The sequence below is a fragment of the Mustela putorius genome, unplaced genomic scaffold (genome assembly GCF_011764305.1).
Source record: "Mustela putorius furo isolate JIRA1106 unplaced genomic scaffold, ASM1176430v1.1 tig00003899_pilon_pilon_pilon, whole genome shotgun sequence".
Lineage (NCBI taxonomy): Eukaryota > Metazoa > Chordata > Mammalia > Carnivora > Mustelidae > Mustela > Mustela putorius.
The window spans coordinates 1,943,753-1,962,648 of record NW_025422048.1 but is presented as its reverse complement, the minus strand read 5'-3'; the positions used below and the strand labels follow the sequence as shown (position 1 = coordinate 1,962,648).

The 18,896-nt window shown below is 42.3% G+C and overlaps 1 protein-coding gene across 1 annotated transcript; it reads right to left on the bottom strand.

The window, feature by feature from the left end:
- Positions 1–17,085: 17,085 nt before the first annotated feature.
- On the bottom strand, positions 17,086–18,479 carry LOC123388485 (PWWP domain-containing DNA repair factor 3B-like). The gene is given in 2 exon segments (XM_045068153.1): positions 17,086–18,177; positions 18,179–18,479. Coding segments are annotated over 2 exon segments (969 nt in total). The 5' UTR covers positions 18,370–18,479; the 3' UTR covers positions 17,086–17,399.
- Positions 18,480–18,896: the final 417 nt, after the last annotated feature.

Below are 18,896 nucleotides of genomic sequence, written 5' to 3'. Positions count from 1 at the left end.
AGGGGTTTTGAAGTGGCGGGGGGATGGGAGGGGAGGTCGGTTGGGTACCAGGTGGTGGGTATTAGAGAGGGCACGGATTGCATGGAGCACTGGGTGTGGTGAAAAAATAATGATACTGTTATGCTGAAAATATATAAATTTTAAAAAAAAATTTTAAAAAGTTAAATAAATAAATAAAAGATTTTTTAAAAAAAGAATTTGAAAACTACCTTCTTAAATTTTAAATTATGTTATGTCAGTCACCGTACAGCGCATCATGAGTTTTTGATGCAGTGTTCCAAGATTCGTTGTTTGCGTACAACGCCCAGTTCTCCATGCAATACGTGCCCTCCTTAATACCTTTTGAATAAATTCTTCTGTGAATCACACACACACAAGTCAGGTTCCTCTTTTACTTGATGTTAAAGCAGCAAGTGTTGTCTGTACTCCAGTGTCAATCTAAACACCTTTGTCAACTATGGTTCTACTTCTCTTTCGGGATTTAATGTTTCCCCTTGCTAGATTTCAGTTGTCAGAATTCTGCACCCTTCCTGACTTCCTAAAAGCCCAAGTCCAAAGCCCAAATTTAAGGGTTACCTTTTGGTGCCAGACAGTTGGGAGCAGAAATTCAGGGAGTCACATCTGGAGGGTTGGAGGCGGGTGGGGCTTGGCTGTGAAATCCAGATCCTTACCTCCTTCTCTTCAAATAGATTTGGGCAGTTATAAAGAGCTTTTTGTCACAGGGTCTGGGCCTAGACCACTGGCTTTGATGCTTTTAGAAATGACTTTCCAGGGACGCCTGGGTGGCTCAGTTGGTTGGACGACTGCCTTCGGCTCAGGTCATGATCCCGGAGTCCCGGGGTCGATTCCCGCATTGGGCTCCCGGCTCCATGGGGAGTCTGCTTCTCTCTCTGACCTTCTCCTCACTCATGCTCTCTCTCACTGTCTCTCTCTCAAATAAATAAATAAAATCTAAAAAAAAAAAAAGAAATGACTTTCCAGTATCAAGGTTGATCAACTTTTCTGCAGTTATCTGGCTGGCCATGAGCAGAGCTAAGACTAGAACTAGAAGGCATTCTGCCCAAGACGGGGTTTCTCCTATGATACCAGGCCAAGAAGCAATTCCTGGAAGGCTCCTGGGACCTCGAGAATAGTAGAGATAGCAGATCCTGGAAAATGGCAACTTCATAGCCCAGTGATTCTGCTCATGCACTGGTCACAGATGTGCACAGGGCAACTAAATGAAGCAGACCCAGACTCTGCTCTGAAAGCTAGTGTTCCCTGGAAACTCCCTCTCAGAAATAAGTTGAGTGCAGTTAGAAGCAGTGGGGGCAGATTTGACGAGACTTGGAAGTCCTGAAAATGTTGAGAAGGGCAAGTCAGAGAAATGTTATATAATACTGCCAGTGTGCCTCTGTTTCTGTCCCTTGGATATAGGATGAGTTGGGAGCAGATACAGTGAGCTTCAAGTCATGGAGAGAGAAAATAGAGTTACACAGTGGCCAAGTGGTCTATTCGTGGTCAAACTGTTGGGCCCAGAATAGAAATGAGGCCTCCAGATTCCCAAACTGTGGGCATGTAACTATACCACTTTATTTCTCTTATGCAATTTTACCTGTCTCCTCTTCTTAAAAATTTAAATCCAGTTAGCCAACATATGGTACATAATTAGTTTTTTGGTAGAATGAATGTTCAAGATTCATTAGTTGCATATAATACCCAGTGCTCCTCATATGACCTGCCCTTATCCATAAAGGTTTCCGCCCCAGGAAACCAGCAAAATTATATATATATATATATATATATATATATATATATATATATATATAGTAGTTCTCAAACATTTTGGTCTCATGACCCTTTCTGTCTCTTAAGGATTATTGAAGAGGGTACCTTCGGGTGTTATGGTGTTATGTGTTATGACCATCAGTATTTAGTGTATTCAGACATGATACTAAGACACTTTCAAAGTATTTATTTATTAATTCAATTAAAATAACCATGTAAGCACAAAAAACTTTTGAAAAATTCAAAAACCAAAAAACTTAGGGGTAGGAGTGGTATTGATCTATATTTTTGCAAATCTCTCTCTCTCTCTTTAAAGATTTTATTTATTTATTTGACAGGCAGAGACCATGAGTAGGCAGAGAGGCAGGCAGAGAGAGAGGGGGAAGCAGGCTCCCCGCCGAGCAGAGAACCCGACGCAGGGCTCAATCCCAGGACCTCGAGATCATGACCTGGGCCGAAGGCAGAGGCTTAGTCCACTGAGCCACCCAGGTACCTCATCTCTTTTTTATTAAGTTCAGTTAGCCAACATACACTATATCATTAGTTTTTGATGTGGTGTTCAATGATTCATTAGTTGTGTATACCACCCAGTGCTCCAACAGGTGAATGGATAAAGAAGATGGGGTACATATATACAATCGCATATTCCTCCGCCATCAGAAAGGACGAATAGCTACCATTTGCATTGACTTGGATGGAACTGGAGGGCAGTACACTAAGTGAAATAAGTCGAGCAAATCTCTTTAATATCTGGTTTTATAGAGGACAGCTGAACTTTACTAACTGCTTCTGCATCTGAACTGTTGAGATGTGTTATTTTGGTGGGTGTACACGAGGAAAATTGGGCCTTATACAGCTATATCATTGGAAAAGGGAGAGGCATTTTAATAGCCTTACATTATTTTAGTAAAATTAAAGAAAAATTAAAAGATAGTGAAGACCTTCAGGTCAAGATTTTAAAAGAGGAACTATATCTAAGTAATAAAAGCTGGTATTGCGGTCACTTTTCTCTAGAGATGTCCATGAACTCTAGGAGAAGTGGTTGAGACTTTTGAGATAATTGTGGATACTTTTCTTTGGAACTATATAAAATTCAACCAAGGGTAATTTCTTTAACACTTGCAAGGTGGAATCTGAAAATTTGCTGTTGAAATTTTCATACATTGTCACACTGAATCCATTAGTCTACCTTGCACTTTGTTTCTTGTTGAAGTTTAATTGACATAAAATACATTGGACACACAACAGAGTGTGTTTCAGGCACACAGCAGAGTGATTTGACAATTCTATACATTACAGAATGTTCACCACCAGGAGTGTGGTTACCATTCATCACCATACATTATCATGGTTTTGGTGACTGTATTCCCTTTGTCATACTTTTCATCTCCCCGACTTATTTATTTTATATGGGAAGTTTGTACCTCTTAGGCCCCTTCGCCTTTTATGCTCCACCTCCACCCCCCCCCCCCCCCCCCCCCCCCCCCACCCCCCGGCAACCACCAGTTCTCTGTATTGGTCAGTCTGTTTCTGTTTTCCTTTGTTCATTTGCTTTGTTTTTTGGATTTCACATATAAGTGAAATAGCATTGCATTTGTCTTCCTCCGACTTATTTCACTTAGCATCATATCCTCTAGGTTCATCCATGTCACAAACGGCAAGATCTCGTTTCTTTTTAAGGACTGAGAAATATTCCATTACACCATATATATATATATATATATACACACACACACACACATCCATCTGTCTATCTACCTATACTATATCCATGTGTATGTATAAAATACCATATCTTCTTTTACCCACTCATCTATCAGTGGACACTTAGGTTGCTCCCGTATCTTGGGTATTGTAAATAATATTGTGCTGAACATTGGGATGCATATCTTTTTTGAATCCGTGTTCTCATGCTCTTTGGTTGAATACCCAGTAGTGGAATTACTGGATCATATGGTATTTCCACTATTTTTTTCTTCTTCTGAATTTTTATTTAAATTCCAGTTAGCTAACCTGCAGTGTATTATTAGTTTTCAATGTAGGATTTAGTGATTCGTCACTTACATATAACACCCAATCTCATCACAACACATCACAACAGGTGCCCTCCTTAACATCCATCAAACATTTAACCCATTTCCCCCCCCACCAACCTCCCATCTCCAGCAACCCTCAGTGTGTTCTTTATAGTTGGGAGTTAAGTTTTGTGGTTTGCCTCTCTCTTCCTCCCCCACCCCCATGTCCGTCTGTTATGTTTCTTTCTTTTTTTTTTAAAGATTTTATTTATTTATTTATTTGACAGACACAGATCACAAGTAGGCAGAGAGGCAGACAGAGAGAGAGGAGGAAGCAGGCTCCCTGCTGAGCAGAGAGCCCGATGCAGGGCTAGATCCCAGGACCCGGGGATCATGACCTGAGCCAAAGGCAAAGGCTTTAACCAACTGAGCCACCCAGGCGCCCCTGTTATGTTTCTTAAATTCCACATGTGAGTGAAATCATATGCTATTTGTTTTATCTGACTAACTTATTTTGCTTAACATGATACTCTCTAGCTCCACTCACATCATTGCAAATGGCAAAATTTCATTCATTTTTATGGCTGAGTAATATTCCATTTATCTATCTATCTATCTATCTATCTATTTATTTATTTATTTGACAGAGATCACAAGTAGGCAGAGAGGCAGGCAGGGCGGGGGGGGTGTAGGCTCCCCTGCTGAGCAGAGAGCCCAATGAGGGGGTTGATCCCAAGACCCTGGGATCATGGCCTGAGCTGAAGGCAGAGGCTTTAACCCATTGAGCCCCCAGGTGCCCCTGTGTTCCATTTTATAGATACTATTCCATTGTGTGTGTGTGTGTATAGTCACAACTTCTTTAACCATATGTGTGTGAGTATATATATGTATATATAAGTATACATAAATATATAATACATATATTATAATAAATGTATATAACTTTATATGTATAACTATATAGCTTTATATACATTTATATATTATATAATAATAATCTATATAAAGATATATAGAGAGAAATTGTGTCTATATAGTCACAACTTCTTTATCCATTCTTCAGTCGATGGAGAACATGTGGGCTCTTTCCTTAATTTGGCTGTTGTTGACAATGCTGCTATAATATAGGATGAAGCCCAAAGCAGGCTTAAGAAGGGAAATAATAAAGTCTAGAGCAGAAATAAATGATATAGAAGCAAACAAAAACCCCCACAGTAAAATAGGCCAATGAAACCAGGAGCTGGTGCTTTGAAAAATTAATAAAATTGGTAAACCCTTAGCCAGACGTATCAAAAAGAAAAGAGAAAGGGCCCAAATAAATATATGTGCTGCTGAAGCAAGCCAGACCCAAATACATAAAATCTCGAATGAGAGAGAGGAGATCACAACCAACACAACAGAAATACAAATGCCTGTGAGAGAATGTTATGAAAAATTATAGGCCCCCAAATTGGGCAATCTGGAAGAAGCGGATAAATTCCAGAAACATATAAACTACCAAAATTGAAACAGGACTTGATAAGACCAGCAAAGAAATTGAATCAGTAATAAAAAAAAAAGGTCCCAAAAAATCAAAGTCCAGGACCAGACGACTTCCCAGAGGAATTCTACCAAATATTTAAAGAGGAGTTTGCACTCCTGGGTATTCACCCCAAAGTTACAGATGTAGTGAAAAGAAGGACCATCTTTACCCCAATGTTCATACCAGCAATGGCCACGGTCGCCAAACTGGGAAGAGCCGAGATGCCCTTCAACAGACGAATGGGTAAGGAAGATGTGGTCCATATACACTATGGAGTATGATGCCTCCATCAGAAAGGACGAATACCCAACTTTTGTAGCAACATGGACGGGACTGGAAGGGATTATGTTGAGTGAAATAAGTCAAGCAGAGAGAGTCGATTATCATATGGTTTCACTTATTTGTGCAGCATAACAAATAGCATGGAGGACATGGGGAGTTAGAGAGGAGAAGGGAGTTGGGGGAAATTGGAAGGGGAGGTGAACCATGAGAGACTATGGACTCTGAAAAACAATCTGAGGGGTTTGAAGGGGCGGGGGGCTGGGAGGTTGGGGGGAACCAGGTGGTGGGTATTAGGGAGGGCACGGATTGTATGGGGACACTGGGTGTGGTGCATAAACAATGAATTCTGGAGCACTGAAAAGAAATTAGAAAAAAAAAAAAAAAGAGGAAGAGAGCTACAGGCCACGATCCCTGATGAACATGGATGCAAAAATTTTCCACAAGGTACTAGCTAATAGGATCCAACAGTACATTACAAGAATTGTTCACCACAATCAAATGGGGTTTATTCCTGGGTTGCAGGGGTGGTTCAATATTTGCAAATCAATCAACATGATACACCACATAAATAAAAGAAAGGACAGGGACCATATGATCTTCTCAACAGATGCAGAAAAAACATTTGAGAAAGTATAGCATCCATTCTTTTTTTTTAAGGCAAAGGTTTTATTTATTTTAGATGATAGAGGGATAGATAGATATAGAGAGACAGAGAGGAGAGGCAAAGGGGAGGAAGAGGGGCAAGCAGACTCTGCGTTGAGCATGACCCTGAGATCATGAGCTGAGCTGAAATCGAGAGCTGAACGCTTAACCGATGGAGCCACCCAGGCGCCCCACAGCATCCATGCTTGATTAAAAAATTAAAAACCCCTCAACAAAGTAGGAATAGTGGGAACATACTTCAACATCACAGAGGCCATATACGAAAGACCAATATCATCCTCAGTGGGGGAAAACTGAGAGCTTTTCCTCTACACTCAGGAGCAAGACAGGGATGTCCACTCTCACCACTGTTATTTACCATAGTACCGGTATTTCTACTTCTAGTTTTTTGAGGAACCTGCATAGTGTTTGCTTGTAAAACTGCCACTGCTTGTAGATGGCATGGTACTGTATATAGAAAACACTAAAGGCCCCACCAAAAATCTATTAGGAGTAAGAAATGAATTCCATGAGGTTGCAAGATACAAAATGGATATACAGAAATCTGTTGTGTTCTACACACGGACAAAGAAGAAGGAGGAAGAGAAGAGAAGTTAAGAAAGCAGGCCTATTCACAGGTGCACCAAAAACTAATAATACATATGAACAAATCGAACCAGGGAGGTGAAAGACCTCTACTCTGAAAACTACGTAAGACATTGATGGAAGAAACTGAAGATGACACAAACAAGTGGGAACATATATGATGCTCGGGGCTTAGAAGAATTATCATTGTTTAAATGTCCACACGACCCCAAATGATCTACAGATTCCATGTAGTCCCTATCAAAATACCAATGGTGTTTTCCACAGAGCTAGGACAAATAATCCTGAAGTTGGAATGGAATCATAAAAGACCCTGAACAGCCACAGCACTCTTGAGAAAGGACAAAGCCGGAGGCACCACAATCCCGGATCTCAAGCTATACTACATAGCTATAGTAATCAAAACAGCATGGCACTGGCACAAAACCAGACACATAGGTCACTGGAACAGAGTAGAGGACCCGGAAATAAACCCACACTTATACAGCAAGTTAATCTATCACAAAGGAGGCAAGGGTATACCATAGAGCAAAGACCGTGTCTTGAATGAATGGGCCTGAGAAAACTGGAGGGCAACACGCACCAGAATGAAACTGGACCGCCTTCTTACACCATACACAAAAATGTACTCAAAGTGGATTGTAGTCCTAAATGTGAGGCCTGAACCAATAAAACACCTAAAAGAAAACACGGGCTGTAATCCCTTGGACATCAACCTTAGCAACATATTTATGTCTCCCCAGGCAAGGGAAACAAAAGCAAAAATAAACTATTGGCACGAAAAATAATTCCTGAGTATTGCTAAATTTCCAGCCAGGGACAAAGTTTCTTCAATTGTATTAAAAAAGCAACGTTAAAAAGAAAAAGAATTTTTTTTAACGGTTTGATTATTTGACTCGGAAACCAAATAAGTACCACACATTGTGATCGGCGGAGATGTCTCTTAAGTCCCTTTTAATCGATAGGATCTTCCTCCATGTTTTTCTTGTTTCTCTTTCTTTTGCTTATTGTGGTGAAGTTGACATAACATTTACCACTTTAATCATTCAGGAGTGTTTAGTACCTTCCTGATGGGGTGCAGCCATCACCACTCATTAGCTTCAGAACATTTCCATCACCCCCAAAGGTAAGCCTTACCCATTAAGCAGTCACTCTCCGTCCCCCCAGTTCTCAGGTTCTGGCAAACACTATTGTGTTTGGTGTCTCTTGTAAGTTGCCTGTGCTGGATATTTCACATAAATGGAATCAAACAACGTGTGGTCTTCCGTGTCTGGCATCTTTTGCTCAACCTTTTGCTCAGACTTTAAGTTTTATCCGTATTGTAGCATATATCCGAAATTCATTCCTTCTATTTGACCAAAGAATATTACATTGTATGGATATACCAAATTTGTTTATCCGTTCTTCACTTGATGGAAACTTGAGATGTCTCTATCCTTTCTATAAACATTCTTGTACAAGCTTTCATTTAAACCCTTGTGTTCCGTTGTTTGGGGTGTATATGTAGGAGAGGAATTGAAGAGTCATACGGTAGTTCTTTTATTTATTTATTCGACAGAGAGAGAGAGAGAGAGAGAGAAGAGAGAGAGAGAATCACAACTAGGCAGAGAGGCAGGCAGAGAGAGAGGGGAAGCAGGCTCCCCGCCGAGCAGAGAGCCCGATGTGGGACTCGATTCCATGACCCTGAGATCATGACCTGAGCCGGAGGCAGAGCCTTTACCCACTGAGCCACCCAGGCGTCCCATATGGTAGTTCTATATTTAACCTACTGAGGAATCATTCAAATTGTTTTACGTGGTGGCTGCACCGTTTTATATTTCCACCAGCAATATATGAGGGTTCCAATTTCTCCACACTTTTGCCAACTCTAATTATTGTCCTTTTCTAAAATTTTTAAAAAATATTTTTTAAAAGGGATTTTATTTATTTATTTATGAGAGAGAGAGAGAGAGAGAGAATGAGCAGGGAGAACAGCAGGGGGAGAGTGGTAGAGGGAGAGGGAGAAGCAGTCTCCCGGCTGAGCAGGGGGCCATTAAATGGGGGCTTAATCCCAGGACCCTGGGATCGTGATGTGAGCGAAAGGCAGACGCTAAACCGACTGAGCCACCCAGGTGCCCCTTTCTTTGTATTTTTTAAAAAAATAACCTACAGTGTTTTATTACTTTCAGGTGTACCATATGATCATTCTATAATTCTATACATTACTCGGGGCTCATTGCAATTGAGAAATGTACTCTTAATCCCCTTTATTTGTTCCACGTGTCTCCCCACCCACCTCCCCTCTGGCAACCACCAATTTGTTCTCTGTATTTAAGAGTCTGGTTTTTTTTTTTTGGTTTTTTTTTTTTTTCTTTGTCTTTTCTTTTTTTTAATTTTTTTTACTCTGGTTGTTCATTTTGTCTCTTAAATTCCACATATGAGGGAAATCATATGGTATTTGTCTTTCTCTATCTGACTTACGTCACTTAGCATTATACCCTCTAGGCCCATCCACGCAGTTGCGGTGAGACCTTCAGTAAAGATGGAGGAAATATAAAAAAGAACCTGTCAGGGGTGAAGAATTCAACAAGTCAAATAAAACATACACTAGAGGGAATCAATAGCAGATTAGAGGATACAGAAGAATGGACTGACAATCTGGAAGGCAGGGTAATGGAAAGCAACTGAGCTGAAGAGCAAAAAGAAAAAAGAATAATGAAAAAATGAAAATAGGTTGAAGGAACTCAGGGATGCCACCCATCAAGCATAATAACATTTGCAGTATAAGATCCAAGAAGAAGAAGAGAGGGGAGGGGCAGAAAATTTATTTGAAGAAATCACTTTCCTTTTTAAAAAAATTACAGCATTCTTAGTGGGTGTGAAGAGATGTCTCCTTATAGTTTTGATTTTCACTTCTCTGAGGACTAATGATGTTGAGCATCTGTTCACGTGCTCATCGGCTGTTTGTGTATCTTATCTTCTCTGGAGAAATGTCTACATTCAGATCTTTAGTCCATTTTAAAGTGTGGTTGTCTTTTGGTTGTTGAGTCGTGAGTGTTCTTTATATGTTCTAGATACTAGACCCTTTCCAGATACATGATTTGAAAATATTTCCTCCCATGGCACTGGCTGTCTTTTCACTCTCTTGCAAGTGTCCCCTCATGCTAACATTTTGGTTAAGTCCAATTTGCGCATTTGTTTTTCTTGTGTTGCTTGTGTGTTTGGTGCTATAGCTAAGAAACCAACGCCAAACCCAAGGTCATGAAGATTCACCCCTATGTTTTCTTTCCAGAGTTTTATGGTTTTAGCTCCTAAATTGAAGTCTCTGATCCATTTTGAGTTCATTTTGTGTCTGTTCTGGCAAAAGGGTCTAGCTTCCTTCTTTTTGCATGTGGATACCCAGTTGTCCCAGCACCGTTTGTTGAAAAGACTGTTCTTTTCCCACTGGATGGTCTTGGCACCCCTGCTGAAAATCAGTGACCGTATGTGTGTGTGTGTTTATTCATGGTCCCTCAGTTTTATTCTACTGGCCTAAGTGCCTAGCCTTGTGATGATACCACACAATCTTCATTACTGTAGCTTTGTAGTAGGTTTTGAAATTGGAAAGTGTGAGTCCTCTAACTTTGTTCTTTGTTCTCAAGTTTGTTCTGGTGTTGGAGTCCCTTGCAATTCTATATGAATTTGAGGATCACTTTTTCTGTTTCTACAAATAGGGCGTTGGGATTATGATGGGGATCACACTGAAACTGTAGATAAATTTGGAGAGTGTTGCCATCTTAACAACATTACATCTTCCAATCCATGAACGCAATGTGTCTTTACATTTACTTGGGTCTTCTTTAGCTTCTTTCAACAATGTTTCATAGCTTTCTGCGTACAGGCTAAATTTATTCCTAAGTATCTTTAAAAAAAATTTTTTTTAGTTTATTTATTATTATTACGTTCAGTTAGCCAATATATAGTACATCATTAGCTTTTGATGTAGTGTTCAATGATTCATTAGTCACATATGACACCCAGGTCTTTCTTCTTTTTGGTGCTATGGTAAATGGAATTATTTTCTTAGTTTTCTTTCTTCCTTCCTTCCTTCCTTCTTTCCTCTCCTTTCCTTTCCTTTCTTCCTTTCCTTTCTTTCTTTCCTTCCTTTCTTTCTTTTTTAAGTAGGCGCCACGCCCAATGCGGGGCTTGAACTGAGAACCCTGAGATCAAGAGTCAGATGCTTTACTGACTGAGCCACCCAGGCACACTTCTTAGTTTCCTTTTCAGAATGTTCACTGCCAGCATATGGGTACATAACTGGATATTGTGTGCTGATTTTTTATTCTGCAACTCTGCAGAATTCATTTATTAGCTCTAATCGCTTTTGTAATGCATTTCTTGGGACATTTTTACTATGTAAGATTCTGTCACCTGCAAAATAGTTTTATTTCTTCTTTTCCCACGTTTGATGCCTTTTATTTCTTTTCCTTGACCAGTTTGCTCTGACTAGAATGTTCAGTACAATGTTGAATAGAAATGGTAGGAGTGAACATTTTGAGTTGTTTGTGGTTTTAGGGGGATGCATTCATTCATTTTCTTTTTTAACCTCTGCTTTTTTTTTTTTCATTATATTCAGTTAGCCAACATACAGTACATCACAAGTTGTTGTTTTTTTTTTTTTTTTTTTAATTTCTTTTCAGCGTAACAGTATTCATTGTTTTTGCACCCCCACCCAGTCCTCCATGCAATCTGCGCCCTCTCTAATACCCACCACCTGGTTCCCCCAACCTCCCACCCCGCCCCCGCCACTTCAAAACCCTCAGATTGTTTTTCAGAGTCCATAGTCTCTCATGGTTCACCTCCCCTTCCAATTTCCCTCAACTCCCTTCTCCTCATAAGTTTTTATTGTATTGTTCAAGGATTCATTAGTTGCATATAGCACCTGGTGTTCATCCCAACACGTGCTCTCCCTTAATACCCGTCATGGAGTATGATATTAGCTGTGTGTTCTTCATAAATGCCCCATCTCTAAGTTGAGGATGTTCCCTTCTAATCCTCGTTTTCTGAATTTTAGATTTTGTCCAATATTGTCCAATATCTGAGTATTGGATTTTGTCACATGCATTTTTCTGCATGATTTTGTGGTAACCATGTGGTTTGTTCCCATCATTTTGTTAATGTGGCGTATTATTTTGATTTTCATATGTTGAACCATCTTTACATTCCTGTGATAAATCCCACTTTGTCATGATGTGTAATCCTTTTAATTAAAATTCTTTTAATGAAGGAGACTGCTGGGTTTGGTTGTGCCAGCATAGCTTTTAGCGCTTTTGCATTTGTGTTCATAAGGAGTATTGGTCTGCACTTCTCTTGTGCTGACTTAGTCTCACTTTGCTATCCCGGTAAGGTTGGCCTCATAGAATGAGATAAGAAGTCCCCCCCCCCCCTTCTATTTTTTGGGAAGAGTTTGAAAAGGATTTATAATTCTTCTTTAAGCACTCGGTAGAATTCACCAGTGAAGCCACCAAGTCCTGAGCTTTCCTTTGTTCTGAGGTTCTTGATAATAGAGTCAATCTCTTTTTTAATTTTTTTAAAAGATTTTATTTATTTATTTGACGGAGAGAGATCACAAGCAGGCAGAGAGGCAGGCAGAGAGAGAGGAGGAAGCAGGCTCCCTGTTGAGCAGAGAGCCCGATGTGGGGCTTGATCCCAGGACCCAATCTCTTTTTTAATTTTTTTTTGAAGATTTTATTTATTTATTTGATGGAGAGAGATCACAAGCAGGCAGAGAGGCAGGCAGAGAGAGAGGAGGAAGCAGGCTCCCTCCTGAGCAGAGAGCCCGATGTGGGGCTTGATCCCAGGACCCTGAGATCATGACCTGAGCCGAAGGCAGCGGCTTAACCACTGAGCCACCCAGGTGCCCCTCTTTTTAAATTTTTTATAGGTGTATTGAGAATTTCTATTTCCTCATGAGTGAGTTTTGTTTGTTTGTTTCTGGGAAATGGTCCTTTTCGTCTAACTTGTCTGAATTTTGGTGTGCAATTGCTCATAGCATTCACTTGCCATCTTTTTTTTTTTTTTATTAATCTCTGTAAGGCCGATAGTAATGTAGCCCACTTTCATTTCTGATTTTCATAATCTGACTCTTCTTTCTTAGTATAGAGTCAGTACTGCTTTAATTTCTTATATTGTAAGGAGGCTAGCGGCTTCATAGGCTTCCGTGTGTGTGCCTTTCCAAATAATGGGACTTGTGCTAATATGAAGATTCTGTCACCTACCAAGTACATTATTGCCTACTATATACTGAGACCCTGGAGGAAACAAAACAGAACAAAACAAAACCCTGGGTGATCCACAGAACCAACAGATTTCCCGTCAGATTAAAATGAAGAATAACACTGTTATCTAGACTTCAGGAGCCCCTTTACAAGCAGAGAACTCATATTCAATATATACATATATACATACATATACATATGTATTTCTCAAATGCAGGTATCCTCCTTACCACGGTACACATTCACCTGGTAAACAGACACGGGTTTTGGGGAAAGGTTTGGCTGGGCTTTTCTGACCTCCACCTTAATCAAAGGGCTCTGGGCCCATGGGCTCACTGAGACCTGGACACTTGGTGGGGGACTACAGTTTTCCACTGCAGCTAAGGTTGCTAGCTTCAGTTTTCTGCTTGCCAGCTCTTTGTTTTGTTTTGTTTTCCTTGTGAGAATCAAGTAGTACCCCAGCCAGCTGTCCATACATCTAGACCCTAGAACATTACTACCTACTATCTTATACTATCTGTATGCCCACAGGTTCTGGCCTTGCTGTCCAGTATGGAAGTGATGCCCTCCTTGCCGTGGTAGTTCTGTGCCACCATTGGGACCCTGCCTTTTGAGAATCCCGTCATCTCCATTGATTGCCGGTTCCACGCCAGCATCGCTTGCTTCCAACCGTGGTTTGCAGAGGAGAGTCAGCACTGAGCTCTTCAAAGATGTCAGGGCCGCTTCACCAGCACCTTCCTTATTTGAGGAGTGATTTCCCCACCCTCCAAAGAAACAGTGGCTGGAGGGAGGACGTCTGATCTCACATTATGAATCCTGTCTAAAAACCTACTCCCCTGGACCTTCTCACCAATTCCTCAATTTTCTCTGCCTAGGAAGTTCCAGCACTTCCATGTCATTTACTATAGACTGTTGTTGCCCACGCTTGTACGATATGCACATCAGGCTGCTGGGTTGGCCCCTTTAAGGACATCGACCCCCCCCTGCCCCGCCCAGTCACAGCTCTGTGCTCCCACGTTAGTAAGTTCTCCCGATACTGACTTATATTCTGTTCCCTGTCTTGCGGGTCCAACATTCTCAAAATCCATTGGCATATGTATTCTCTCACTTCCTGCAAGTTCGCATGGGCCAGGTCCTACAGTTCCTTCTGAATGCAAGGCACTTCCCATCCGAACAAAACTGTATTTTTGCTCTTGTGCTGTATTCTTACCTAGTCTTACCTGCCCTTGTTAGTAGCCCGAGAGTAATGGAAGTTAGCAGAGATTAATGTTGAATAAGAGAAGCGACATCTGTTTAGGTGGCTGCCCTAAACGAGGTCTTTGCAGGGTCTCCAGGAACAAGGAAGCTTCTCTAGCAGCAAGAGTTAGGGGCTGCTAATGCCCAGGTGAGGTTTCAGGGGATTCTGGGTATTCAGTGTTCTCATGCTCGTCATCTTAGTGTATCTCTCGGGGTTCCACTTTTTCTTTGTCAGATCCATACGTAAATATGGAGACCCCCGTAAATCCTGTGCATGCCATCTCCATGCGGCTCTGCGAGCCAACAATTAGGGTCAGGGCCGGATCTTCTACCATCTGCCTTATGACTGGAGGAGTGGAGGTCTCCTTAATCCAGTAGGTTAGGGTGGGTGACAGGTTGGGCTAGCCCATCAGACACACACACACACACAACACACACAACACACACACACACACACACACCACACACACACCACACACACACACAACACACACCACACACCACACACACACGATAGAGAACCAGTTTAGGGCCATCTTAGAGCCACCTTAACCACTGCTCAGGCTGGAAGGTTTCTCAGCATCTACACAGCCAATCCCCCAAATCCAGCTGCACACCCCAAATGTGATCCTGGTTCAAGTGGAGAAGAGATGCATGTCCTAGACATGTCTGCCCTCTTCAGTGAATGCGTCAGGCATAAGTGACACCCCAGGAGGGACCATCTGCTCTCCCTTCACCCCCAAACAAAGAGATACCCGCAATCTCCCAAGTATGGGAAAATCAGGAGTTCTGGTTTCACATCTAGGCCATCAATCCATTATGTCGATAAATATTTCTCATTAAGAACATGAGGCAGAGCATCACAGTCATCTTGGAAATGATGGACGCACCTGGGTCCCAAGGTTGCCATCTTTCTATGGCACCTGAAATTCATCCTCAGATCAGAGCCTTAAACCACATCTTACTTGCTCTACTGACTCACAGTGCTATGGAGGGAGGGATGGGTGGGTGGATGGATGAGGTAGTGAAGGAAATATTAGAATGTAGAGCCAGATATGGCTATATGAGAAGGCTGAAGTTGAGTGATATATTTGATTCAGAGAGACACGATGTTTATAGGAGAAATAAAGTGTGTTGTTCCAGTGTACGAGGTCCACGTACAGCATGGAGATGATGAGTTTTCCAAAGTACTTTTCAGGACCGTGAGGATGTCATGTGGATTAGCCCAGGCAGAATGCCTCAGGAGTCATTGGTGTCTCTCGGGCAGAGTCCAAGGAAGGTTTTGATGGGCCTGAAGCTTACACAGTTTGGTAGGCCCTCTTCTAAAATTATAAAAACAAGCATGAAAGTGGGTATTTACTGAGGGTGAGAAGAAAATTCATAACGGACTTTAAAATAGGAGGACTAAATCACTGAGATTCCAAAATCGTGGCGCGCCGTGCGCGCACACCACACACAGGATGTATGTGTGTGTACATACATTACGGATATATATTTAGAGATACCAGCTATGTAGTTGTACAATCTAAAGTACAATGGAGCAGAAGATCAAGGTAAAAGATACAATGGTTTTATTGTGAATCAAAACAGCGAACTCTTGCAAATTTCACACACACACAAATCACGTGGCCATATGAATACATAACGTGGGCCTGCGAGGGACAGTTGATTCCCTCTAAGAATAAAAATGCACTCAGGTTCGTGTTAAACCTTTAGTGTTTTCTTTCACACCAAGTTTTTAAAGTAAAAAGCTAGCTTTTGTGACATTCCCCGCGCCCCCCCCCCCCCAAAAAAAAGGTTGTTTCAAGTTAGGATAACAATTCGTGGACTTCAGAATTCATCTTGTAGTTAGAGATGTTTCGTTGTATTCTGACAACAGCCATGTTTAGGCCTCATGGAGGATTTCCCGTTGCCCGTTCCGGAGCTCCCATATCCTTGTCCATCTGTATTGCTCAAGCAGCCTAGTGGGACTTACCAGGCTGCCTTTATTGACCGCTGGAACCTGTCAGGGCTCGTCAGCAAATAAGTCAGAAGAGAAGGCTTGCTTGGTTTGAGACAATGACTGTGTTTTAGGGGACACAGGTCCGGAACAAAGCGCATGCTTCCCTACAATGTGTGCCACTTAGATGGGCTCCTAGCAGTGAGCCTGGCTCAAATAGCTAAGCTTTGTGTATGATCACTCTCGTTGTCTTCCACATGGGGGTTAAAACACCACCAAGTGTAAAGCATCCGGTCAGTTAGGAAGACAGCCAGGAGCCTGTTTTTAGGAAACCCTTTAGCCATCGAACAAGAGCTACTTCCCTAAGCGGGAATCTGAGGGAAGCGTCGAGTCAAACAATCTTGCACAGGCTGACCAAAGGTTTCCTGCAGGTTGAGATTTCGTTCATCCACACGTGGACTGTGGGCAGATGACCCATTAACTTTGGATTCCAGACTGCCTTTCCAAGAACCATTTGGAGGTAGTGGGCAATATATAGAAAACAAAACAGCTCTGCTGTGGGCTTCGCCCCTCAGGGCTATTTTTCCAAACAGATGAGCATGGCAGATCAAATTTAGGAATTACCTTGAGAAAGCGATCAGATCATTTATACTGAGGCCTTGCAGAAAGAATGAGAAATCCATGTGATGTTTCTGTAAACACCTATCTGAGATTTTTAAAAAACGATCGTGGCTCGATGTCTGACACCAGGGGTCTGTCACGTAGTAAAAGAATGTGCCCCCTATATGAAAGCACAAAGTACTGTCAAAAGCAACGTTATGAAAAACATCTGGATAATTACACGTCCAAGCAAGTAGCGGGAAGTACAACTGTTTGCAGCACTTAACAAATTAGTTAAGCTTACAAACTGAAAACAAATGAACAGGTTAACAAACTAATTAACAAGTTAGTTTGTGAAGCGTTTGGGAACCAGACATGATGACGGCCGTGCTACCCACAGGTGCTAGAGATGGATGCAAAAGGAATGCAGCATGTTCCCAGGGCCGCAAATTTACAGGATGTAATTTACATGCCGTACAGGATGGAAGGGTCACACATTTCATACAGACAGGGCAGTGAGAGGTCTCCCTGCTAAAGTGTGGGCACAAGAAGAGTTATTTGGCTTTGCCCCTGGTTGCCGCTCTCTTTCTCATTCCCTTTACAATATTTTTATCAAATAGCTCTTTTTCCCGGTAATGCACCGGTGGCCCCTTTAGGTACTTTTGTTCTGCCTCCTCGTAACCTAATCCATCAAGTGCGGCAATTGAACAAATGATTGCTTCTGGCAGAAGAACTTCCAGAACAAAACTCACCTTGTCATCTCTTGCCAGAGTCAGCGTTTTCTTGTCTATCTGTTTGTAGATTTCTTGTAAATGTCTTACCACGACATCCAACTGGTCTTCATCCTCCAGGTATGTTTCAATGCAGATCACGTACCGGCTTGAATTCAGAAATGATGCCAGCCACCTGGACTGTTTCCTGCCTTTGACGATGTCCAGGAGGTGGTGATCGGCTCCCTTTCTTTTCACAATGAAGTCCACGAGCTTCTGGTTGGCTCGGTCCCGAGCAGCCCTCATCCGGTCCGGGAGAATTTTCTTGTGGGGCCTCCTCCCACCCAGGGAGGCCTCCTCCTCAGAATCTTCCAGGTCGGCATAATTCACCTTTGGGAAATCGATCTCCACGTCCCCATCCTTGATGGCTTTCCTAATTGGGTAACTGATATCAGCGGCGTAATAGTCCAGGAAAGAGCCCGCAAAAGACCCACGACCGAGCCCTTCTCTGTAGTGGGAAATCAGGGAGAAACACCAGTTCACACTATGCTCGTACACTTTCCCGGCTCTCTTCATGAGTTTTTCCTTCTCCTTACAGTCCAGATGTTTTAGTCTTCGAAGAAACTTGAATGCCACTCGTTTCGCAGGGCATGTTTGCCTCAATCAAAAGCACCCTTGCGGTCTGCTCTGTTTGGCTGACACTCTTTACCACTGCTGGCCAAAATGGGTGATTTTGAAATTTAAACCAGACCATCATTCCTCCTTCAATGGGACAAGGCTCTTGTGGAAAAGCCATGCTTATCGGTTGCCCCATTTCCTTGCCGACATCCTTTCTAATAGCAGTGGTGGGGTTAATGGCCTTCGAGTTGACTGAAGGCTGAAGTCCTTGCAACCCTTTCTCAAACTCTAGTACCTGCAGCTTCCTTTTTTTATTTGCCAGGACGGAGTGAATAACGCAGCGTCGGAGGAGGGGCACTGGAGGGTGCCGCCGCACCTTCCAAGCCTGGCTTCCGGGGACCCTCTCCATGGTCCTCAACATTCCCGGAGAGGGCAGAGCCTTCGGAGGAGACGGCCAGCGTCTTTGGGTAGGTGTCATGGGCCTCTTCTTTCAGAGCCTTGGGTACAGTGAGGTTGAAGCCTGGTGGCGGAGATCGAAGGGTGCCTCCGTCTTTAGCACCTGTACCCTCCTCCTTGACGGGGCGATGCAAGGCCCTGACTCTCAAGGTGTGCCTCTTTCCCTTGCCCTCTTTCTCATAATCTTCTTCTGCACGTGATGGGAAGTTTGGGTACACGCTGGAGCTTTGTGAGGGGCTCCGCTCGCGTTTTCCTGGGAATAGGCGT